Source organism: Centroberyx gerrardi, chromosome 3 (genome assembly GCF_048128805.1).
Source record: "Centroberyx gerrardi isolate f3 chromosome 3, fCenGer3.hap1.cur.20231027, whole genome shotgun sequence".
Classification (NCBI taxonomy): domain Eukaryota; kingdom Metazoa; phylum Chordata; class Actinopteri; order Beryciformes; family Berycidae; genus Centroberyx; species Centroberyx gerrardi.
The window spans coordinates 26796174-26820173 of NC_135999.1; the positions used below are offsets into that span (position 1 = coordinate 26796174).

At 43.1% G+C, this 24000-nt stretch overlaps 1 protein-coding gene across 3 annotated transcripts in view; it reads right to left on the minus strand.

Annotated features, from left to right (window-relative positions):
• LOC139920693 (voltage-dependent calcium channel gamma-2 subunit-like) overlaps window positions 1–24000 on the minus strand; it is a 68713-nt gene that overhangs the window by 11867 nt on the left and 32846 nt on the right. For all 3 annotated transcript variants that reach the window (XM_078291682.1, XM_078291677.1, XM_078291670.1), the window contains one exon: window positions 5078–5161. In XM_078291682.1, the coding sequence (XP_078147808.1) occupies window positions 5078–5161 (84 nt within the window). The remainder of the gene's footprint in view (window positions 1–5077; window positions 5162–24000) is intronic.

Consider the following 24000-nt stretch of genomic DNA (forward strand, 5'->3'; position numbering starts at 1 on the left):
ATCTGTCTGTTTCTCTGTCTGTCTGTCTGTCTGTCTGTTTCTCTATCTGTCTGTCTCTCTGTCTGACTGTTTCTCTGTCTGTCTGTCTGTCCCTGAAATGGGTTCAAGTCATCTTCAGTTAATAAAGTGGATTACTCCCTAAAAAATGTAAAATGTTTTGCACAGCTCTTCACACCAGCTGATCAGTTCAGTCCTGATGCATTTACTGTAATAACCTTTCACTGCAGTGAGGATACCAGGAGCCCTCTGGTCAACAAACAGCGAGTGATGCTGTTTCACTCAACATCCATGACTAGCTTAGAGCTCGCACACATCTGACTACAGACAAAGACGATACAAATACAGGGCGGCAGCGGCCTAGAGATTAGAGAAGCCAGATTAGAGGCTCGTAGGGTTGCAGGTTCGAACCCCTAGACTAGTTGGGAAAATCTGGGTGGGGTAAGTCAAGGAGAAACGCTCTCAGCTAACAGTGAGCAAAGCACTCAACACCCAACTGAATCGGTAGTGCTGCTCAGTAGCCAATAGGAGGAGACTGTGGTTGTACTGGGCAGATCCCAGGTGTGAGTGTGTGTGACTGTGTGAATGTGAAGTAGAGCGATGATGAAAAGGAGTTTGCTCAGTCAATCATCCCTTGATAAATAAAGGTAAAAACAATGCATCTATTCCATCCGTCAGAATGTGTCGTCCTGCATTTTTGTAAGTCAGCTGACATTAGTGCAACAGTAGAAAAAGCTTCCTACCAAAAATTACAAGCAACCAAAAGTAAAGAGTGCAAAGGTCCTGTAACCATAGAAGAAGAAGGATAAGAGCTTGGTGCTTGGAAAAGAAGTAGAATAAGAGCAGAAGGAAAGATTGTGCACACAGTTACGTGTACATGCAATTGAGGAGCTATTTTTACTTGACACAACCATGTTGTATTAGACATCAAATATACAGCTATTCGTGTCCTGGTGGACTGCGTAATTGTGATGTCCTGGGTTCGAATCCGGCCCAGGACCTTTGTCACGTTACCCCCCTCTGTCTTCCCCATCTTTCCTGTCTCTCTTCACTGAAACTGTCAAATAAAGGCAAAAATACCCCCCAAAAATCTGTATATACAACTATTCACAAACACTATTTTAAAATTGACCTTTTTAACTAGTTCGCCAGCAAGCAGGCCAAACACATGGTTCACATGATTTACAACTGTGAAACAAAGTTGATTTTCACATAAAGACACTTCTAACCGCTGTCAATAGCTTATGCAGAAACCAGCTACATGTTGCATTTGCGCAAAGAAAACAATTAACGTTACGCCCATTCCAAAAGGAAACGTGTTGGACAGAATCTTTGACAGTCCAACAGGCTCTCTCTGTCAGAAACAGACAGTTTGGTCTGTATAATAAGGTCTTTGATTGAAAACAGAGGTGATCACAGGATCTCTCACTTTGTGTATGAACACACACAAAGAGGGGATGAGCATAAAAAACAGGAAATACAGTAATAAAACACTTAACCTGCTCTGGTACAGTTGTCGATTCCCAAGCTAACAACATGTGTTAGGATCTTGTGAATTAAATCTTTACATCGATTTTATATCTTTTAGCCTGTCATGATGTTACCCATGTTGTCTTTTACATACGTGTCTACCTCTGCCATCTTCAGACTGAAGAGTTAATAACTTTGTAATGGAACAATGTAAACAAACATAAAGAGAGACTGGTAACATCACTAGCGGTTGCACTAATCCAATTATTGAGGACACTAAAATCTGTGGAAGCTATCTGTAGCTTGCACACACACACCACACGCATAGAAACGCGCACGTGCACAGTTATTTCAAATGGTTGCCGTGGCGACGCACAGCGGGGGCAGGAAGAAACGCAGGCTCAGTGACTGTCAGAGTAAAATAAATCCAAAATGAATGACAGCCTCCATCCTCCACTTGAAAACAGGCTACAACTGTTTCAGGGGCCACAAGGGACGGACTGCCGGGCGATTCTTTGTCTGACTGGGTACATTTTTTAGAATGGGTGCCACCTCTTTGTCTTTGTCATTGTCCATGTTCTTGTCACTGTTTGCCCCGGCACCTATCGCACGCTCAGCCGTCCCGGTGGAGGATCCCCCTGTGACCCGGCCCGCCCAAGGTTTCTCCCAAATTTTTCCTTGTATGCATTGAGGGTCTCAGGCTGGTGGTCGAGGTTAGGCTGTGTAGAATAGCTAGGCTGTTATGTCTTGGTAAAATCTGCTTTTGTGTGTCTTGTGCTTTTCCTGATGTCTGTCCTATATCATTCTGTTCTGATTAGTTAGATCTATTAGGCTCATTCTCTGTAAAGTCCTTTGAGACATGCATGTGATAAAAGGCTATAGAAATAAGCAAACTTGAAATTGAACTTAACCCTGGCAGTGTTAGTGCCATGCTCTGACCATTGACAGGACAGTCACTTAGAAGTCCAAGTCTTTTGGGCTCAAGTCCAAGTCAAGCCTCAAGTCTTTGATCACGAGTCAAACCTCAGACGGCCTGCTTTAACCAAAACATGGTTATTTCTAAGACAATATTTATTTTTGTTATTTTACAGACACTCACTAATCTTGAGTCCAAGTCGAGTGTAAAGTCAATTTGAATGTGATTTAAGTGCAATCTGAGCGCGAGTCGCAAAATCGAGACAGTGAAAGCTTCAGTATGTTTAGACAATACACTAAACTGACAACTGCTGTGTGGACAGAAGGAAAGCAAGCCACCCTTTCGTCTTTCTCGTTTATGAAGGTGAGCCTTCCTTGCTCTCATCTCTTTCCTCCCTCACCACCGATCTTGCGCCCCTTCACTCTTCACTCGCTGAGTTTTTTGCATCTTGAATTCAAGGGTCCTCCAAATTACTCATACGGTCAAACAGACACACATTAGTGATGTGAAACTACCTTTTGATAAAATTAGGGGGAGGGCAATGGATCACTTTCTGTCATTTTTTTCTTTTGGTCATTTGTTCATCCGTCCATCAAAAGAGATATCTTGGACACCACTGATCGGATTTTGACCAAACCTGGGGGAATAATGCATCTCACCACTGCGTTCCAGCATTTTCCAAATTACACTGCTAGGCACAAGGGGAGCGCTGCAATTACAGGTTAAAACACGGTGGCATATATGTGACTGACTGGCCCAGAGGGGGACTGCATCATTTGTGTCTCGTTTTAGTGGGGACCCCTTGGAAAGGCCTGAAGGACCTCTGGAAAGACCCCAGACCCCACTTTGACTAACTCATAAAACCTGGAATGATAGACTGCTGCATTGTCGGGTGTGTTGGCATTAACTCTGCTCAGCACAGTCCTTTGGAATTGATAAACCAACCAAACTTAATCACACTTTTTCTGACCAAACAAAAATAAAGTAGAACTAGAAAAGCCTCTGGACCCAAAAAGCTGAAGCTCTGTTGTATTCTTGATCAAACCGCACAGGCTTAAAACTTTCCGAAACTTTCTGAAAAAACTTTCCACATTCTACTTTGGATCCATGCAAATTTGGAGCGGACATGACACCAACTTCGGGTTCCCTCTCTGGCCTGTCCGTCCCACCACAAGCTGTCAGACAGGCAGGCCTCAACGGAGATGGACAGAAAGAAGGATGGAAAGCGAGAGGGAGGGAGCAAAGGATGGATGGAAGAAGGAGAGGGAGAGGTGTGACCCACATAGCAGAGCCTGGAGTATTTATAGAAGAAAGTGTCCTAATTGGCAAGCCGCTGGGAGAGCGACAGCACCGCACTGATACCCTCCTCCTTCTCCTTCACCTCCTCAACCTCCTCTTCGTCCTTCTCCCCTCCCTCCTCCTCCTCCTCTTCCGCCTCCCAGCATTCCTCTCTCTCACTCTCTCTCTCTCTGCTGCTCTCAGTCCCTCCCTCCACCGCCTTTCCCTCCTCCTCTCCCACCTCTTTCTACTCCTCTTCCACATCCCTGACCTCTTTCTCTTTCTCGTCCTCCCTCTCCCGCACTCCTACCCCCCCCCCTTCATCTTTCACATCTCTCTCCTCCAACTTCACCTCTTCCTCTCCTCTTTCTCCTCATTGTCAGCTTCCCGCCCCTCTTCTTCGACCTGATCTCACACATGAAGCCGTTGCGTGAAGGCGGCACGACAATAAACAAGAAGTAGTGTCACATTGAAGTAGCTCAGTGGAAAGTAAGGGTGTTGTGGTCGTGGTCTTGGCTGGGCGGATGAGTTTTACTTCAATGCCGGCGACCTGGGGTTCAATTCCTACCTTATATGACCGTGAGTGAAATTTTAATTTCAAGTTCAAGTTGTTTTAATTGCCTAAACTTAACCATTTGCCAACCTTTAGCTGAAAATGCCGTGTCCAATGCGTACTGTTACCACAGAATCCAAATCGTGGTGGAGGAATGTAATTTTCACATAATTCGTGTCCACAGCCAAAAATCTGCGTTTCAGAGTTCGTGCGCATTTCACAACTTTTTATGAGATCATGTTGCCCTCTTCCTCCCCCTTCCTCTCCCTCCTCTTCCTTCCCCACCTCCTCCTTGTCATCCCAGTCCGCCTGTTTCCTCCCCTTCTCCTGTCTTTCCTCCTCGTCCTCCGCCTAACTGCTTCCCCCCCGATCCCACCTTCTCTTTCCCCTCCTACCGTCACCCAACAAGCCAAATTACTTTTCCACCTTTAAAAAGTCTGGTGACAGAATTAATGCTGACATACTTGTTGTGTCTCATTGCTACTGTATGAAACACACTCAAAACCTAGTGTGTAATTTTTACATTGCACAATACAAGAAGGCTGTTTCTCTGCCTTCTCTGGCAATCGGCTACAAAGTTTTCATCCCAGAATGATAAACTGACACGACAAGTAGGATGACATGCTGATGGTTTCCCATGTGTGACTTTTGGAGCTTTAGAAAATTAACTTCAAACAACTTGAAAGGTGACGCCACAACTTCACAGAAGCGGGTTAAGCATGTTGATTCTGTTGGTTAGCAATGGGGATTGAATGGGGGAATGATAAGATGGGAAGACGGGAAATACTGAATGCATGGATGGATTTTGGATTCATGGATGGATGGATGGATGGATGGATGGAGGGACGGACGAAGGGACTCACGTAGGAAGTACTCAGCAGCATCTGCCTCGTAGTCAGCGTCCTCTGGGAAGTGATCTATCTGCTTACACATGCCTTTAAAGGAACCTGGGTGAGAAATAGATAAAGATAGAGAGAAGAAGGAGTGAGAGAGGGGGAATAGAAAGGGAGTGAGAGAGAGAAAGAGAGAGTGAGACAGAGAGAGAAACACAGAGAGATACTGAGTTAGGAGAAACTTGAAAGACAGAGCAACCCAACAATTCAAAGTTAAATCTGGGCAATAACTTCAATGTAGACTTTAATTTTCTATGACAGTGGAACAATGAACTTTTTAAAGCCAAAAAAAACAAACAAAAAAACAAGTGTTTATGTAAAGTATCATGTATGTGTGTGTGTTCACAAGTCCTTCTCATTTTCCTGTACCCAGTCAAATATTCAGCCATCAATTTCATAACAGTAAATGTAAAGGGAAGAAGAGACAGGAGAGGAGGCGAAAGAGGTGAGAGAAGAGGAGGAGGAAGAGGAAGAGACAGAGAGGAAGGCGAGTGGGAGAGATAGAGACAGAGAGAGAGAGAGAAAAGAGGGAGAGAGAGAAACGCAAGCCAGAGAAACGAGACTGAAAAGATGAGAAGGTGAGTGAGAAAAAGGTGAAGAGAGAGAGAGGCAGAGGAAAGAAACGAGAAAGAGAGGGGGAGAGTGTTGGAAGGAGACAGAGAGAGAGAGAGAGAGAGAGAGAGAGAGATTTGTCAACAGCTTGAAGGGAATGTATCACAGGGCAGCGAAAGAAAGTGATAGACAATGAGGCTGAGAAGACAGAAGGAGTATGGAGTTTAATCTAAAACGCCTCGGCAGAGCAGGAGCGAGGGAGTGGAGGAGTCAGGAGGAGGAGAGAGAGAGAGAGAGAGAAAGAAAGCGAGCAAAATGCAAATGAAAAAGAGGAAGAAAGGAGAGCTGATAGTGCCGCTCATTAAGAGGGATTGTGTTGTGTTGTGTGTGTGTGTGTGTGTGTGTGTGTGTGTGTTTAGCTTGGTTCAGCTCCAGTGGTAATTGTATGCCCTCCCAAACCACTGCAATTAAATAGGCCCTTGTTAATTGGCGATTGAAGGATGAAAGACCAGTGCCCAGCTTTCAAATGGGCACCGGGTACACACACACACACACACACACACACACACACACACACACACACATACATACTCACACATGCATGTAGACACAAATGGGCACACACACACACACACGCATATGTGAAGTGCAGCATCCAGCCCTTTTGTCTATAGGCTGACAGACACATCAATGCACCACGATAATGGCCGGCTAACTTTCACACATATACGGTGTTACATATTTCACACTGATAAAATTAGCACGAGAAATCATGGTACGAGCATTTATGGTTAATTTTTCAGATATTCGGCGTTCCGTAGAGAAAAAGAACCCGTTTATACAAAAGCCCCAATACATAAAACTCTGTACTCCACCGCTCACTGAAAGACTTCAAGCCGGTTTCATATTTACATATCTTTAATGTGCCTCGATCGCAGCCGCAGCGTTAACTCAAGCAAACGCTGTGTTTTTCATCAGGTAGACTTTGATAAATATATTAAAGATATTTCAGTATGAAACGGCTCGGAAACCTTTCAGTGCGCTGCAAAATACTTTCATCATGTCATAATTTAAGTGTGAACTATGTGTAGAACTGTTAGGCTCCGCAGGGGGCCATGATGAGCAACGATATGTTTTAGGGGAAATAGCCATACATGTACGTTCACATGCCCTTTTGTCACAATTATAATGACTCTTTGTTATGCAAATTGGAGGGATATTATGAAATAAAAAAGACTTGAATCATGCTGTTTTGACTTGCGAAGCCTTCATTCAACCACAGAAATGAACTATTATTGCTAGATACACAGGGGGCTGTCAGGTGACGCAGTTTGCCTTCTGGCGGCCATGATGGAAGTCCACAGCTTTTGGCAACATTAGCTAAGAGCAGCTTCATTTCTAAGCATATCTAAGTCATCAGTATCAAATAGACACTTCTGCGTTGTTTTCAGCTGGAGATTGATCAGTCCATCACTGATACATCTGATCACCTTTGTCTTTAGATGATGTCAGCTTGTCAGTTAGCTAGTCAACCATAGCACCTGGGGCCAGTTGCATCTCAGGTTAGACTACTCTAAATAAGATTGTCTGTTGCATAAATATTAAGACTGACTTATCAGGTCAATTTTACTTGTTAACACATCTGATTTGCACAGTGTTTGGTGCTTAGCTAGAAGTTAATTGTTAACAATAACTTTAGTGGCTTTGCTAAATTACCTTGCTATCTGGTTAGCTAACAAAGCCAAAAACTAGCAATTTGTTCATGTTAACTGAGCTGACTCTTCTCATGCTATAACTACTATTAGTATAACTACTAAGTGTTTTGGAGTAGAAGCTAGGGCTAATACAGTAGCCTATAATTTAGTAGTAGGACAAAATAACCTAAATCTGGAAATAATTATACCTCATCAGACCATTCACTTTTAGCTGTAACATTACTGGATGGATCTGCACCCACAACATCTCTGTGATCTGGTCCAGCTGTAATGCATTTAGCCATTATAAGACCTCCAAAATGGCGTCTGCTGTGGTTGCTAGGAGATTTCTGATGCGACTGCAAAGCCCCCATAGAGGATAAAAGCGAAGCAATATGAACATCGACAAAAATATTGTTGTATTGTTACTCCCTCAACTTTTAATACTGACTCTTGTATCTGTTCGGGTTCGGTTTTCAGTAGGCCTATTACCATTAATTTAGTGAGTGAGGCCTGTCCTCTCCACATGAATATCCCACACGATGTCAAACACATCAATTCACACACTCACTGCCAGGCAGAAACTCCATGATATTCACTCTTTTTCTCCATCACTTACACTTTCTCTCTCCCTCTCTTATTCACACTCTCCCTCGCTCCCTCCAACACATGCCCACCCACGCTGCAGCACAAGCACATGTAATCTGGAATTGCATTTTCTCTTCCTTCTCTCTGCTATCTCTCTCTCACACAACCTCTCTCTCTCTCTCTCCCTCTCTCTCCTATATCTCTCCCCTCTCTATCGCTCCCTCTCTCACCCTCTGTCCCTCCTTCTCCCTCTCGCTCTCCTTTCTCTCTTTCTCCTATCTCTCTCACACATACATACATGTGCCTATACCCTGAGGACCAGAATCACTTCAAACTGAGCTGGTAGAATTGCAAAGCCCTCCTCTCTCTCCCTCATTCTCTCTCTCTTTCTCTCTCTCTCTCTCTTCTTTCTGCAATTCAAATTCAAATGCGGTTTATTGTCTCGACAGGGAAGAAACCCGCGTTGCCAAAGCAGTGTAGTATGTCATCAGCTGAGGTAATATTATGGACATTAACAGATGGCTAGTAAGAACCAAAAACACACTTGCACACTCTCCTGTACTGCGACTCGGCCTGAAGGCATGGGCCTGAAAATTCAGCATGTTTTGTATTCATTTGTGTCTCTCACAAAGCCTTAGTCATGAGTAGGTCACACACTGTCCTTAACTATTACTATTCTGCAGCAGCGGACGCATACGCTGTACTGATACGTCATAAATGTTCTCAGTCAAAGAACAAAACATCCTACTGAGTCAATCAACTGCTCACATTTAGTGGGTAACAGACTTTTTGTGCTTCGAACAGTTTTTGTCATAATGACGTTCCTGGGTAATCAATGTTAGTCAGAGCCACTTTATATATTGTAGGCAGAACTACTGCAACTTGTGTTTCACTTGGGAGACCTGATTTGGGTTTAATTAACAAATGTGTTATTTAAATCCAAATCAGTGACTGTCCATCTCACTGGCTACATTTACATGCGCACAATAATGCAACTATTGCCAATACTGCGAGTAAGGTGGATGGATGGGTGGATGGATGAATGGATGGATGAATGGATGGATGGATGAATGGATGGATGGGTGGATAGATGGATGAATGGATGGATGGGTGGATGGATGGATGAATGGATGGATGGGTGGATGCATTTACCAAGCCAGGTTCAATTCACAACTCATGCCAAGAAGTTTTCTGCTGTGAGTGAAGTTTACATCTTCACCTAATGTTTTTCTTATTTAACCATGGCCAAACCTTACCCTAACTTTAACCAAAGTTGTTTTAGTTGCCTAACCTTAACCATATCCTTAACCTAAGTTTTTTTTTAGTGCAGTGGTTATGTGATTAGCCATTAGTAGGTAGAGTACGATTCAAATGTGTCAAATAACACAAATCAGGGGTGCATATTTTCATAAGAAATCATGCAAATGTATGAAAACACCTCCAAGGTCTGACCGAGCTAATGTAATGTCACTGATGTTGGTGCTTTGTGTGCTGCTTTCAGTTCTGCTTATTCACCAGAACCATCTGATTAGTGCATTTGCATGATTCACATAGCGGCCATATCTGATTTACAACGGAAGACAGCAAAGCAGATGTAAACGGAGGCAAACGCAACCAGACTTTGGACAAATACTTAAAATATACACCTGAATTATCCTTTGATATCGATATCGATGAAAGATGAGCAGAGCTGGAGGTGAAATTACCCACAAAGGTCCAAATCAAAGGCTGCAGCAAAGTCTGGTTCAGTGTGCCTCTGTTTACTTCGCTGTCTCCCAGGTAGGGCTTAGCATCATGTGTAGAAAGCAAATCGAATACGGCTGCTGTGTGAATAAAGCAAATGTCTTTATTCATCCAGCTATTTGTCAGAAAGAGAAATTCCTTTAAGGGGAATTGATTCATGATTTTACTGCAAATAACTGTAAGTTTGTATTTCACAAATCAAATGTCTCCCCAATGCAGTCATCTTTTCTGAAAGGTGCTATACTACATGGCCACTATATGGTTTCATGTGTTTTTTGTTATTGTTGTCAGGTTTTAATTGTCTTAGTCAATTAAAGCAGCCACTGCAGTGTATAAACAAGGAGTGTTTCTGTGTCTATGTCTTTTTTTGCAAAATGCTTGCCTATCAAATACTGTATGTTGTTTTAACTTGCTCTTTTGCACAGTAAACAGCATATTTCTGTTTTTGTTCCAAGCCCTTTTTTCATTTCAGTGTGTGTTGAAGCATTTTACTGCATAAGGTATTGCCAGCCGTGTCCCGATTTGAAAAGGTCATTCAAACAGCCGAGCGGGCGCCTTTAAACTCAGGAATGAGTTTACTCCAAATCCAAACCAAATTAAATGTGCTTTGTTCCAGCTTGAGTCTCCAACCAGAGAGTCGGCGGTGCTACTTTGATTTATCCTCCAGCTTGCTGTGTGTTCACATGCTGGTGGGACGGTCCAACATCTGGGACTTCCAACTCGGCTGCTAAACAGCGTTGTATTCACGTGTGATTTTGTCAGACAATCCCAGAAGAGAAACAATAAACAAACATGGAGATCCTGAAATAGATGATGTGGATTTTGCTGCTTCTTACTTTTAAAAAGCAGTTGCTACAATGCTACAAGTTTCTTTGTGAGAACGAGGAGGAGAGAAAGCACATCAGGTATGTGAGAAAGTAGATTTTAAGCGCATAAATATATTATTCAGATTTTTCCGCCATGTTGAGAAGGTTAAAGATTATTATTGCATCAAAACTCATGAACTTCGTTAGCAAAATGTCCTCCTTACTGACTTTTCCGACTTCATCATACGACTTTGAATGGCGTTCATGTTAAATTTCCAAGTAGAAAATTCCAATATCTCCAGTAGCATGTGAGTCAATAATGAATCAGAATCAGAAACTTTTATTCACCAAGTACAAAGTCCAAGGAATTGGTTGGTTTTCTCTTGGTTGGACAACCCCATTTTTGGTTCAGCCAATTGTGGGTTAGGTTTTGGTCTGTCACTCACCCCCCCCGATGAGCAGATTAACTCAACCACTGTTTGCATTCAAATGATTTACCAACAATAAATCTCAAGCATTAAGCAGAATATGACTAGAATGAATAGATCAGATCAGGTTGGTAGTTTAGAGGTTAGAGAAGCAGGCATGTGACCAGAAGGTTGCTGCTTCAAATCCCCAGACCAGCTGGGAAAAACTCAACGGAGAAAGTGAATGAATAACGCTCAGCCCTCCTGAAGCAACTTTTGATAGATAAAGGCAAAAAATTTAATCAATGAAAGTGAGGTGTATCTTGCTTGCCTATAAATAAACCATTAGAACATTTAAAATAAGGAGCCATTCAACCATTCAACGCTATAGGCAAACTAAATACTCTTTAATTCATTTGTTTCCAGTCTGGTTAGTGTCTGGGTGTTTGCATTCCCATGCACAGCTGTTTGGCAACTGATTTTCGGGGTTAAACACAGGACACATTTGCACAAGACGAATTTTCTGTACAACTAAATCGTCATTCATTATCATTCATCATTCACTCAAATGCTTCACATATTGGAGTTGCACCCAGCAGTTTCACGGTGTTGTGCTTTTGTTGATGAGAGTCTATTTCCGCTGTTAAAGTAAATTAAATGATTGCATGGTTTTCAAGCCGCATGTGAATTTCAAATCGATCGATCAATCGCTCAAACCGCCCAATCAAAACCTCTGTGTCTGCTGTGTCTGCTCCCTTAAAAAAAGTCCATCCAAAGAAACTCCTCTCCCCTCCTCCCCTCCTCCCTCCACAGTCGTCATAATGAGGTGTCGCTCTTCCAAATCGCTCCTGCTAAATTATACATCCCGCTTAAACAGGGAGCAGATACTATTATTCCAAGACCAACCTGCACCTCGGGGGTGAGGTCGGCGCCGTCACCCACTTATCCTCACAGCGAGAGGGGCCCCTGTGCTTTTCCAGGATGATTTACACCAATAAGGAGAGCCCTTTCATGACCCCCGGCTGCCACGAGCCAATCAGAAGCATGCTTGTAGGAAGACCTCATGGCTGTTAAGGATAAGTTAATGTAGCGTGATCAAACAGACTTCCTTTTATGAAGTATTAACATCCTAACCCACTCACTGAGTCATAGCAGAATGCACGTTGTGTGTGTGTGTGTGTGTGTGTGTGTTAGAGAGGGGTGGAGAGAGGGAGAGACGTAATGTGAATACGTACGCTCCGCTCTGAACCAGCGCTGTGTGTTATGCTAATGGTTGGCATAGCGTCTTTGTTCTTTATGCTAATTTTAGCTCAGTCGATCCATATGCTAAGATAACGTTAGCATAATCCTTCAGCCACAAAGGTGAGTGAACATCAAGAGACCTAAAAAGAGACATGTTGCCTAGCAAAGATGGCTAACAACTGAGTTCAGTCAATTACAAGAGAAGATGTGTTTTGTTTTGTTTTTCAAATGTATTAATGCTAACTTTATTCATCCAGGAGAACCGAGTAAGACACATTCACACCTGTAACTTCTCCATTCATACAGGCGACATCATAACATTACAGCATTGAATACTGAGATCTAATGAAGAGTTTGGTTCCAAAATGAGATAAAAAAAAGATGAAAAAGTAACACCTATGCCACCTACAAAGTGATTAGTAGCGCAAAAATTTAAACAAATGAGTGTTTTCAAAATGATCATAGGGAACTGAAGTCCCTGGTTGACAAAATGGAAACACGTTTACAGGCTGCAAGTCTTGAACGATGAACTTCAAGTAGTGACTTTATTCCAAAAGAGATATACATCATGTCAGAAGTGAACTCTTCATACAATTCAGCATAAAAACTGTGACATAGAAGACAGCATGTGCGTTCCACTTTGCACGGTACAAAACAGAGGCGATAGAAAAGCGCTCACTTCATTAAATGACTTTTCATTGCGAGTTGTATTTCATTTTAATCTTTGAACCCGAACAGCCCAATTCATTTCCACACAATTTCAGCGCACATTCGACAATGGAGAGACCTATTAAAGATAATTGGAATAAATGTGGAATTAGAGTCTCACCCTATTTGCGCTAACTAATTTAGAGTAAGCAATTACTTTTGCTATCAGCAGCGGTGCACGCGTGTGCACGCACAACACATAAATTAGTGTGATGTGCGTGTGTGTATGTGTGACAGAGAGAGAGACAGGCTGGTGTTGCTGGAACCCTCTGCATACTGTCCTGCCTTTGATTTTGAAGACGGGGAAATGGAGCAGTGTGCTGCCATGGAGCGGTGGGACAAAACATGCAGCAGCTAACATTACGGAAACACAAATGGATAGATAATTGTAATTTGGCAGGACACGGGCGGCATGGTGGAAGGGCACCAAAGTGTCCAGGTGGCGAGAGAGCATCCCATAACCAGATGTTCACATTTCCAATCCAAATGTGTTCATCACTGTTAAAATGTCCTTACAGGAAAAATCCACCCTCGGATACTCCTACACTGTTAGAAATCATCAATCTGTCATGTTCAATGCATTCCAGGAGTTATTTTGTGATGAAGTGTTGTAATTTACTTTTTTGGTTGGATGGAAAGCGGGTACACTTTCCCTCAATCTGCTTTGTGTACTTTTACACCACTTTGTGATTTCCTACATTTCCCAGTATGCCTTTGAAAAATGTTCTGCTATTAAATTCCATTGTAGCTGTGCTGCAGATATCTGGAGGTGACATGATGTTGTCTGTTTGGCCAGTTATGCACAGGAATAAGACAAAATACACCACCAAACAAGAAAATGGGCCCAGAAATGCAAGGTGCATTGCATATAGCTGTTTTTTTAACAGTGTTAAAGTGTTTTAGGGTGGAGTTTCCCTTAACTAAGACCCTGCCTCTGACCACACTGATGAAATGTATACACATACAATATGTGTGTTTCAGAGGGACATGCAAAGAAGCAGAGTCACTGTACTGTGTGGAATATGGTGATTGAAATCCTCTACAAAATTTGTCGAAGTGGAAAAGGGGGCAGAAAACAAAAATAAGCAATCCGAGGGCTCAAGGCCAGGCGGGCCCGCTGCACAACCAGGTCACGCATCCGGCAAGAAAACATCCTGCAAGAAAAACATCCTGCACAATCCTACAAGCTAATGTACATGTGAGAAACACTGTGTAGCAGGACGGCCACTCATGCTCTCAGCTTGTGACATACATAATGTAGAAGGTCAGCATAGTAGCAGTCGACATGCTTTATGGATACTGCTACAGCCACTGTGGAAGTCCCCCCTTCAATCATTTATCTTGCATCTGTCCAGCATTAGTGTATACAGTAGAAATCTCCCTTCATGCATTCATCCTGCATTGGCACTGCAGGTAGTTCTCTCTTGAATCAAATTAATGCATTGTAAAAGAAAACTGTAGTTATTCTAGTCACCAGACAATTCCATGTAATTTCTGACAGCTGAAAAAAGAGCAGCACTCGATTTTTCCTGTTTGTGACTAGCAGCACTAGTTCAGCACACATGCAGTAAAATGTGGGACTTGTACCGTGTCTACATCTGTATGTAGCACTCTCAGGACAAGAGTGTCACAACATGGTGAGCGCACACTACTCTCAAGCAATGGCTGCAGATTTCCAGCATGTTTAAAACAGTACTAAACTACTTAACTCTCCCCAAAACAGGCACAGCACTCTGAACCTGCCAGATACAACAGGAGGTTAACGCATTTTCCTAAACTCTAAAACGAGCGCCACAACTGTCGCAGCAGCGCAGTGAAAACGGGGTCAATAGTAAGATCCAGTGAAATCGTACACAGAGCAAAAGAAAACAAGATGCAAGGAGTAAAAGTTAAAAATAAGAAAAGATTAATAAAGACAGACAAGATGGGAGAAAAGGGGAAAAGACACATACTGAACGGGTGGAAAAAGAAGCGAGCCAGAGAGCAACAGTCTGTCTGAGACCGAGAGACACATTTGTGAGAGACAAAGAGGGGATTTCAGTAGCGAGAGCAAGAGAAAGAGCGTCATAGCGGCAAAGTTAGCGCCCATTCATTCACCGTTAATGGTTTGAGCCTGAGCCGCTGTGCCACGTAAAGAGGCCAGTGGCATGCTGGGAAGGAAAGCGACAGTGAAACTGTGACGATGATGATGATGATGAGTCACCGTCAGCGTTTATATGGGACATTTGCACCCCCACCCCCCCCTTGCACATATGTGTGTGTGTGTGTGCTGGTGTGTCTGTTTGCATAGGCCTATGTGTCTGTGCCAACCTGATCTCACACAAAAACACGTGAAATGAACACGGCTTGTTAACACCAAATTACATGTTGGTGGTATGTAAAGTGGTACAATTCTGTGTTCCCAATATGAAGCGGGTACGTGACGGAGACATGACTACAAACAGGACGTAGTGTCACATTGAAGTAGTGCGGTGGAAAGTAAAGGTGTTGTGGTCAGTTTGGATGAGTTTGCCTTCAATTCCGGCGACCGGGATTCAATTCCCAGCTTGTATGAAGGAAATTTCTATTGAGTCAAGTTTACTTTCATTTTTAGCTAAAGTTTTTCTTATTTAACCATGACCAAAGCCTTTCCCTAACCTTAACCAAAGCTGTTTTACTTGCCTAAACGTAACTGTTAGCCAACCGTTAGCCGAAAAATGCCGTGTCCAATTTGCGCTGTTGCCACGGAGTCCAATGTGTGTTATTGTCACAGAATTCAATCTATGGTGGAGGAACGTGTCCGCAGCATGTAAATCTGCATTTCAGAGTTTGTGCTCATTTCACAACTTTTTCTGAGATCACACGTGCCAGATGAAGGTGCAAATTAGCAGACAGGCTTTGAATCAATAAAGGGTCGAACGATTACAGTTAATGAACAAGCCTGAAAGGCCTTTGATGGAGAGGAGCAGCTCTGCAGAGCAACATGGGAGCAACCACCTGCACACAGCCACACTGTCCCCCTTTCAGAAATCCCTCAGCTCTCCATCTCTCTTCTCTCTCTCTCCTCTCTCTCTCTCTCATCCCTCCACTGCTCTATCCTAGTTTTGTTTAGAGAAACTTTCTGTGATGTTTGCCACCCCCTCCCACCCTGATGAATTCCTTTGGCACAGCAATAAAGCTCAGAGGGAGAGGGAGGGAGAGAGAGAGAGAGAGGGAAAAGGAGAGAGCACAGAGCGAAAGGAGGGAAATAGAGAGAGAGGGAGGGAAGGAAGGAAAGAGAGACAGAGAAAGAGAAGAAACGCAAGAGACAGAGAGGTGACAGAGATGTAAGAAATGGAAAAGACTCACAAAGCCTATAGCGTCCCGGCAAAGCTCATTGATAAATGAGGCAACAGATTTTTATTCTCGTATAACATTACACCATGCAGCTATGTGGAACAGCTAGCTGCCCTCATTCTGCGGCTCTACATTTCATCCAACCAAAACCCTGGGCAACACAGCCGAGTTACCATATGAGCTGAGCTATTATTATTATTATGATTATTATTTATTTTTATGGCACTTTTGAAAAGGTTACACAAGAAGAGGCAAGACGAAGACAGCAGCTAAGGCAAAGACAAAGCCAATAGTGGAAAAAGAAAATTTGCTCCATAAAAGCAATTAAAAAGAAAACACTGATTCTGCCCTGACAGTGAAGACCTGGTCTCCTTTACTCTTAAAGGTAAAAATCCACCCTGAAACACTTTAACACATGACATGACGTCACATCGACATATTTCCAGTGCAGCTACAATGGAGTTTAATGGCAGAAAACAGCAAACGTCAGGTTTTGGTGTCAGTCCCTCAGAATCAGAGGAAAGGCTTCTTTCTAGACCATTTTGCACTGAGAAATCCATCGTAGAAGAGGAGAGAGACCAGCTTCTCCACCGACAGACGCCTCAATAGACCAGAATGCAATGCAGCTACAAGCATTTTCAGTAAGGCGCGAGACATTCTTTTTCTTGACTGGAAGAACTTGCTGTTATTATGATATTGCTATCACTGTCGTTATTGCTCTCTCTGCCTACATGTACTGAATGCAACATGTTCAGGCACGTTGTTTTGGGGTTGTTGAAAGGCATTCTGGGAAACGTAGAAAACCACTACCTACTCGAAGTAGATTGAGAGAAAGTGGGTTCACCAAAAAAAATTAATTACATCACAAAATCACTCCTGGAATGCATTAAACATCATAGATTAATTAATTTTCTTTTGTCCTTTAGTCTTAAATCAAAATTCGAGATAGACAGATTAGAGATATAGGTGGGGTTCAAACCTATCTGTGCTTTAAAAGTGATCAGCAAAATCTTAAAGTAAATTCTGAAACTAATAGGTGACCAGTGGAGATGTGATGTATTGTGTTAGCATCAGTTGAAATCCTAGTACAAGCTGGAGGTGTTGAGAGGCTTGTATCTGTGTAAAGTGATATAAACTGCTGCGTTCTTATGTTATTATGTTCATTGCCGATACGTCTCTGCACAAATATCACCGAGGCAAATTCTGGTCCAATACATCTGGCTTGGTGAAAAAAGTCACCAAATTCTGATTTTGACCTGAGCTGAGTTACACTGAGAGTGAGTGATGCCAGAAAGATCAAAATGGTAACAAACAACCTATCATGATGTTAACATAAAAGACAACGGAGACATCAACTGCTAACACAAATGCAAACAAGATACTACTGTATCTCCCAGCAAAAAGCCAACAGAATATTTTATTCACACTACAGTTGTTTTGTTTTTTTCACATATATCAGAATAACATAATGAAGAATTTTACTCTGGAATTTGAAAAAAAATAAGGAAGACGCCTACTCTTAACAAAAGGATTGCATCAAATTAACCCCAATTATGGGTTACAATCAAAGTTATGAGTCATTCTAAGACCTTTGCTTAATAAATAGTTCTATTTTTGAGGATAGCATCACCACTCGGTTTGAAATGCAGAATTTTAGGTGGTAAAGTTTTCTCCAAAAGGAATGTGTAGCGTTTTGGAACATACAGTATATCCTAAAATATCCTGTTGCTTAAGAAGCTGATACAAATCCAATCCAATATTGATACAATATCAATAAATGATTAAAAAAAGAGCTTCTCACTTACGGCACACAGGGCAACAGAGCTGAGCTGCACTGAGAGTGCGTCAAGGCAGCAATAATCCTATTAAAATGTGAATATCATTCATTGATTATACAACACACACATACATACACATATATATTATGTGTATATGTATAATAGAAAATGTGTTTTATTGATTTGAAGAATAACAAGCTGAATAAAAAGCTGAAATACCCATTTTACTGCTGCTTGTACACAAATGCAACACATTAAAATGCATCATAGCTTCATGCTTCAGTTGACAACATGAGGGTCGCTCAGTAGTAAATGGGTCAGAATGAACCATTAGCTCATGAAGGTTGAGGCGTGACCGACAGGACCATGAGACCCGGCAAGGGAGTGGGTCAATGGGCAATGAATAGCAAGACTCTCTCTCTCTCTCTCTCTCTCTCTCTCTCTCTCTCTCTCTCTCCCCCCCCCTCATGCCCCCCAGTGTGTCTGTGATGGCCGTTGCGTAACATTACTAAAGAAACACAACACCACACCAGTGAACGGCATCGGTGTGGTGGTGGGGGGTGGAGCGGGGGAGCGCTGACCCAATAACTAATGAAAGAGAAGAGAAATGGGGTTGTGGAGGGGGGGGTAAAGAAAGGAGAGGAGGGGGAGAGAGAGAGAGCAGAGGTGAAGTCAGCTCAAGAGACAAGAGATGGTATGGAGAGGGAAGGGGAGAGAGAGTGTTGGGGAGGGAGAGAGGGAGTCAAAATGAGAGAGAGAGAGCTAGAGGGAGAGAGGAGGAGAGAGACAGAGAGGGGCAGACAGAGAGTTCAGGCAAAAAGAGCCAGGACATTTACACTATAAATAACCAAGATACTAGCAGCAACACTGGTCTCTCTCTCTCTCTCTCTCTCTCTCTCTCTTTCTCTCCCTAATTCCCTACATCTTTTACCATCCTCTCCTCCCCATACGCAACTCATCCTCCCTCTTTCTTGCTGTCTCCTTCTTTCTTTCTGTTTGAGCTGATAAGCCGATATATTAGGTAAAAATGTATCCTACCTATTATATTACTGTAAGAGGAAGATCCTGCCATTTTTGTACATCTTTTTTAAATATTGTAATTATACATCCTATATATTTCATGTTTCTCAAATGTCATTTAAAGCCTTCCATATACTCCAGGGTATCTTCTGAATCTGCATTAATCGTTATGATTTCTGTTTTTTGCTAATTTATTTTGTGTCCTTATATTTTTTAGTATTCTTGAAAAATATCTATTCAAGTTTTGAGTGATTGCTCTGTATTTGTCATCTAAAGTAAAAGATTATCCACAAATACATTTAATTTCTATTCTGTTACCTACTTTGAGACCAGTAATCGTTCTCTGTTCTCTAATTTTTTGAGCCTGAGGTTTGATGGCTAGTGCAAATAAGGCAGGAGACAGGGGGCAGCCTTGCCTCATGCCTCTAATAAACAAAATATCTAAAAAAAAATAGTTGTTTGTAAGAATTTGAGCTGTTAGTGATTTATACAATTTCTCTATGACCTGTGAGTGATGTAGCAGAAAATGAAAAAGTTGGTGAGCTATGAACTCCAGTCAAACCACCAACCACTTTTAACAAAAGAAAAACAATTGTATTTCAAATCGGATTAACTTATTATTATTTTTTACTATATTAGGGCTGACACAGCCTTATTTTTGTAATTTACATAAGTCCGATTCTTCAATATCATACTCTAAACTCTGTGTTTTGCTCTATTTTCCTCTTTCCATCTCTGTCTGTCTGTCGTCTTTTCTCTCTCTCTCTCTGAGTCTCTCTTCTTCTGTGTCGCCTCTGCCACCCGCTCCATCGCCCTCCATCCCTTTGTCACTGATTCATCGTCCCCTTCTCTTGCTCTTTTTGACCAATGCTGTATCACTCTCTCTGTGTCTCTCTTGCCTCGGGTATCCATCCATCCATCCATCCATCCATCCATCCATCCATCCATCCATCCATCCATATATACATACATCTCCTTGCATCCATCCATCCACCCATGTGTCCCTACATCTACATCCAACTCTCTCTCTCTCAACCCATCCATGACCCTGTTGGTGTTTGTTGAGTGTGTTTCCTCCTTGCTGATTTTCTTTAAGACTATCATACAAGGACGGCATTCTGCAGCAATTTGACCAGCAACAGTGAACGACAGTATTTCTTCTTCTATTTTTATTACCATCCATGGCCCTAGCCTGAGCCAAGTGGAATCTGTCTACAAAATTGTGTTTTTTGTAAATGGCGGAAGGACATGAACAAAAAAACGGACAAAATTCATCAATTTCTCCATCAATTTCTTCTTAATTTCACGTGAGCAACGCACTAAGTCGAAGTATGTATTTGTGCCTGTGTTTGTGCATATGGGCATGCATGTGTGCATGAGTGTGTGTGTATGTTTACTGAACATGCATGTATGTGTGTGCGTTTGTGCATTTATGCAAACATGTCTATACGTGCATCTGTATATGTGTGTGTGGTTGTGTATTCGTGCATGCATGTGTGGGTGTTTGTGCATGCATATGAGTGTGTGCCATTAGCCTGTTATCCACAGGGAAGAAGTGTTAACAGGTTTGGCTACTGCTGAGAGGATTGGTAAGAAAGCACCAGGAGCTGTGTGTGTGTTTGTGTGTGTGTGTGCGTGTGCGTGTGTGTGTGTGTGTGTGTGTGTGTGTGAGGCCCCATTGACTCAGTGGAAGGAAAGCAGGGGGTATGAGTGTGAGGGGAGGGAGGGGAGGGGGGGCTTGTAGATGACTCATCCACTGCATGGGCCTCTGGTTCTCTCTCTGCCTCTCTCTCTCTCTCTCTCTCTCTCTCTGTGTGTCTCTCTCTCTTTCTCTCTCTCTGTCTTCCTGCATAGCAACGGCTGTGCAAAAGCCCATATAGGTCCATAGCAACCAGTACTGATAGTGTAGTGGCCTATAAACACTCCATTAACAGGTCAGAGGGACCCTGGAAATCATACACACACATGCATGCATACACACACACACACACACACACACACACACACAGTACATGACACAGGCCCTGCTGCGTTGACTGTGTTAAATACTTCAACCTTACACAACAGACAGTCTTGTGTGCATCGTGGAAATGCGTCCTCAGTGAAACCTCTTCCCGCTCTTCGGTTCCCCCGCCTTACTCTGCCTTCGCCCCACAACTAGCGTCACCACGCCGCTGTCCGATTGGCCGATTAAAAGCTAGCTGGTTGCTAGCTGTAGCGCCTATCGTGTTTGCGGTGATAGGTGGGACAAACATCAAAGCTAGTAAGTGATTCGCTGCTGATGGATGATGTCGCCCAAAAGCTCAGCGGCAGGCAGGTTTTTCCCACATCGACAAATGAGGAAACAAGGGGAACGAATTCAGCGTCGACGAGTGTCGTTTCTCTGGTCGTAGAAAATGAATGGGCTTCCGGTGTGTGGTTTTTTCGAGTTGCTGGCGGTGCGAACGCGCGGCTGCAGCATCATCACGTGTGACTAAGCATCACTCACGGCGGCGTCAATCATCAGCTCAGCGCGCGAGCATGGCTCATTTTGAGATCTCCTTCCTCTCCCTCGTTCAGTCTCTCAGTACAGATGTTGTTTAGACAGCCTCTCCCGTACACAGCTACAAACACCGCTCTTCTCCTCCCTCACTCCCTCCTTCACAGATGTTGTTTGGCACATGTCTACCCCCCTCCTGTTTTCCTTCTCTCTATCTCTTCTCCTCTACCTCTTCTACCCCTATCTCTCCTCTCCTTCTTCTCCCTCTCTCTCTCTTTCTCTCTCTCTCTCACTGCGCCTTCTCTTCTACACCAGATTTTGTCTGTCCTACTCTTCCTCCCTCTCTCCACTTCTTCCCTCGCTTCACCCCTCGTTCCCTCCTTCTTTTCCCTCCTCCCTCCGCCGCCAGCTCTCGCCGTCTCCATTCCACCCCTGCCTCCCTTTTTTCCTTCCTTCCATCCTTCCCGCCCTCCCTCTATCCCTCTATCTCTCTCCCAGATGTTTTCTGGACAGAGCTGATCTCTCCTACAGTGATAATGAAATGGAAGCGTGTCCCAGGGCAAAAGCAGTACTTGTCGTTTTGGGTTGGGGGCCGTGTCACACTCAAATGGTCTCAGCATGGACAAAGAGAGCAACACATGCTGTCATGGAAGCAGCGTGTGTGTGTGTGTGTGTGTATGTGTCTGCATGCATATGTGGGAAAGTGTGCAGGGTTGGCAAAACAGTGTGTGTGTGTGTGTTTGTGTTTATACCCATGGCTCACCATTTAAATTCTGCTCTCAACCTCAGTGAAAATCAATACATCACCCACCAGTTCATTTGGGGGCAGCGGCAGCTCAGGGCTTGTGGTTAGTTGGACTGAATCTGAGTTGCATGGACTTGCATGGCGAGACAGCGCTAACGGCGGCCCCTTCCCTTCGCCTGATATTCAGACTGAATGACCATTTCCTTCCCACTCCATTATTCAGCCTGAGATTTCCTCCTCGTTAGCCGTTTTGTGGGGGGGTTGATTTTCCCTGAACCAATCACTAGTGACTGATGTATCCATCCGCTCTGATGTTATTTTCAGTCAGACTGATGCTGGGCGTATTTACTAACTTCACCAAGAATGTCGGTTGTTTTTGACAAAAAGATCGACACAAAGGTGCTGATTGGCTCGATTGTTTCTCTGAGCGAGAACAAGCCGTTGACTAAAGCAACATCAGACTCTCTGAATCGCTCGACGAAATCTGGGCGGGACGCGATTCAGGAGTCTGGAACCAGGCTAGTCTTCTACTATCAAGTTTATTTGTATAGCCCTTAATCACAATTACAGTCTCAAAGGGCCTCACAATAACCGCACTATGAAAATTACAGCCCGCAACCTTACACTCAGTGAGAACAAGGAGAAACTCCTACGAAAACCTCATTAGGAAAAAAAAAATGGAGGAAAGGGCCTGACAGAGAGGGATCCCCCTTCCAGGACGGGTGCCGAGAGCGGACAAACAAACAAAGCAGAACATAAACGAAGTACGCAGAATGAACACGACAAGAGCGCTGCGGTGAAACGTCCTGTCAAAGTGCTCTTGAGCAAGGAAATGAACCGCCAGCTGCTCCAGTGGAGCTGCTCAGCGGCTGACAGCAGGAGGCTGTGGCTGTACTGGGCAGCTACTGAGAGTGTGTGTGTGGAACAGTGTGAGTGTGAAACAGAGCGTTGCTGAAAAAGAGCTCAGTCAACCTTCCCTGGAGATGGAGTGTTTTTTTACTGATGCCAAAACAGAATATTGTTTAAACTGATTTCAACCGTGACTGGATCTCTCTTTATCATTTAGAGAACCTTAATTGGATACAACAAAGTGCCTCAATGCTAGAAAAGTCACACCACTGGGCACTGAGATTACAAAAACCTCTCAAGCATTAAAAATTCAATGTACACATCCTTCCACGACTTTATATGTTTGGCCTTTAAGTGCATGTATTTTAAGAATTCAAAAAATGAATGCATTACTTGAAGAATAAATGCAGACAGTTTTGACTATGTTCTTCACAAAAATACTTTCTTTAGAACCAGAACAAACCAACAACAAAACCAAACACCCTAACCCATAACACTGTTGGAAAGCATTGCACTAATTCACATAAATTGCAAATCCATCCAAAAATCCATGCACTCACCCAGTGAGTCGTGCATGGAGAGTCATGGGAAAGGACTGTTTGACTGGCCATCATGGCTCAAAGAACGCTCAAGAAGGCTACTTGCAACTCAAAAACAGAAATTCAGAATCACCATCTTTCTTCTTGTTCCCAAATTACAAATGAGCAACTTCTTCTCTGTAATATGTGATAGCTTCAGCAAGTATTGTGCAGCAGTTTCAGAGAAAAACTGTCGCTTGTTACTGCGATATCCAGACTTTCTCACATGCGTCGCCACAGAGCACATGCCGATGTCATCTTTACTGCGCTAGTGTAGCCCTATGGTGTTTCCCTGTCCCTCATTTGATTTCCTCATAGATAGATAGATAGATAGATAGATAGATAGATAGATAGATAGATAGATAGATAGATAGATAGATATAGACACA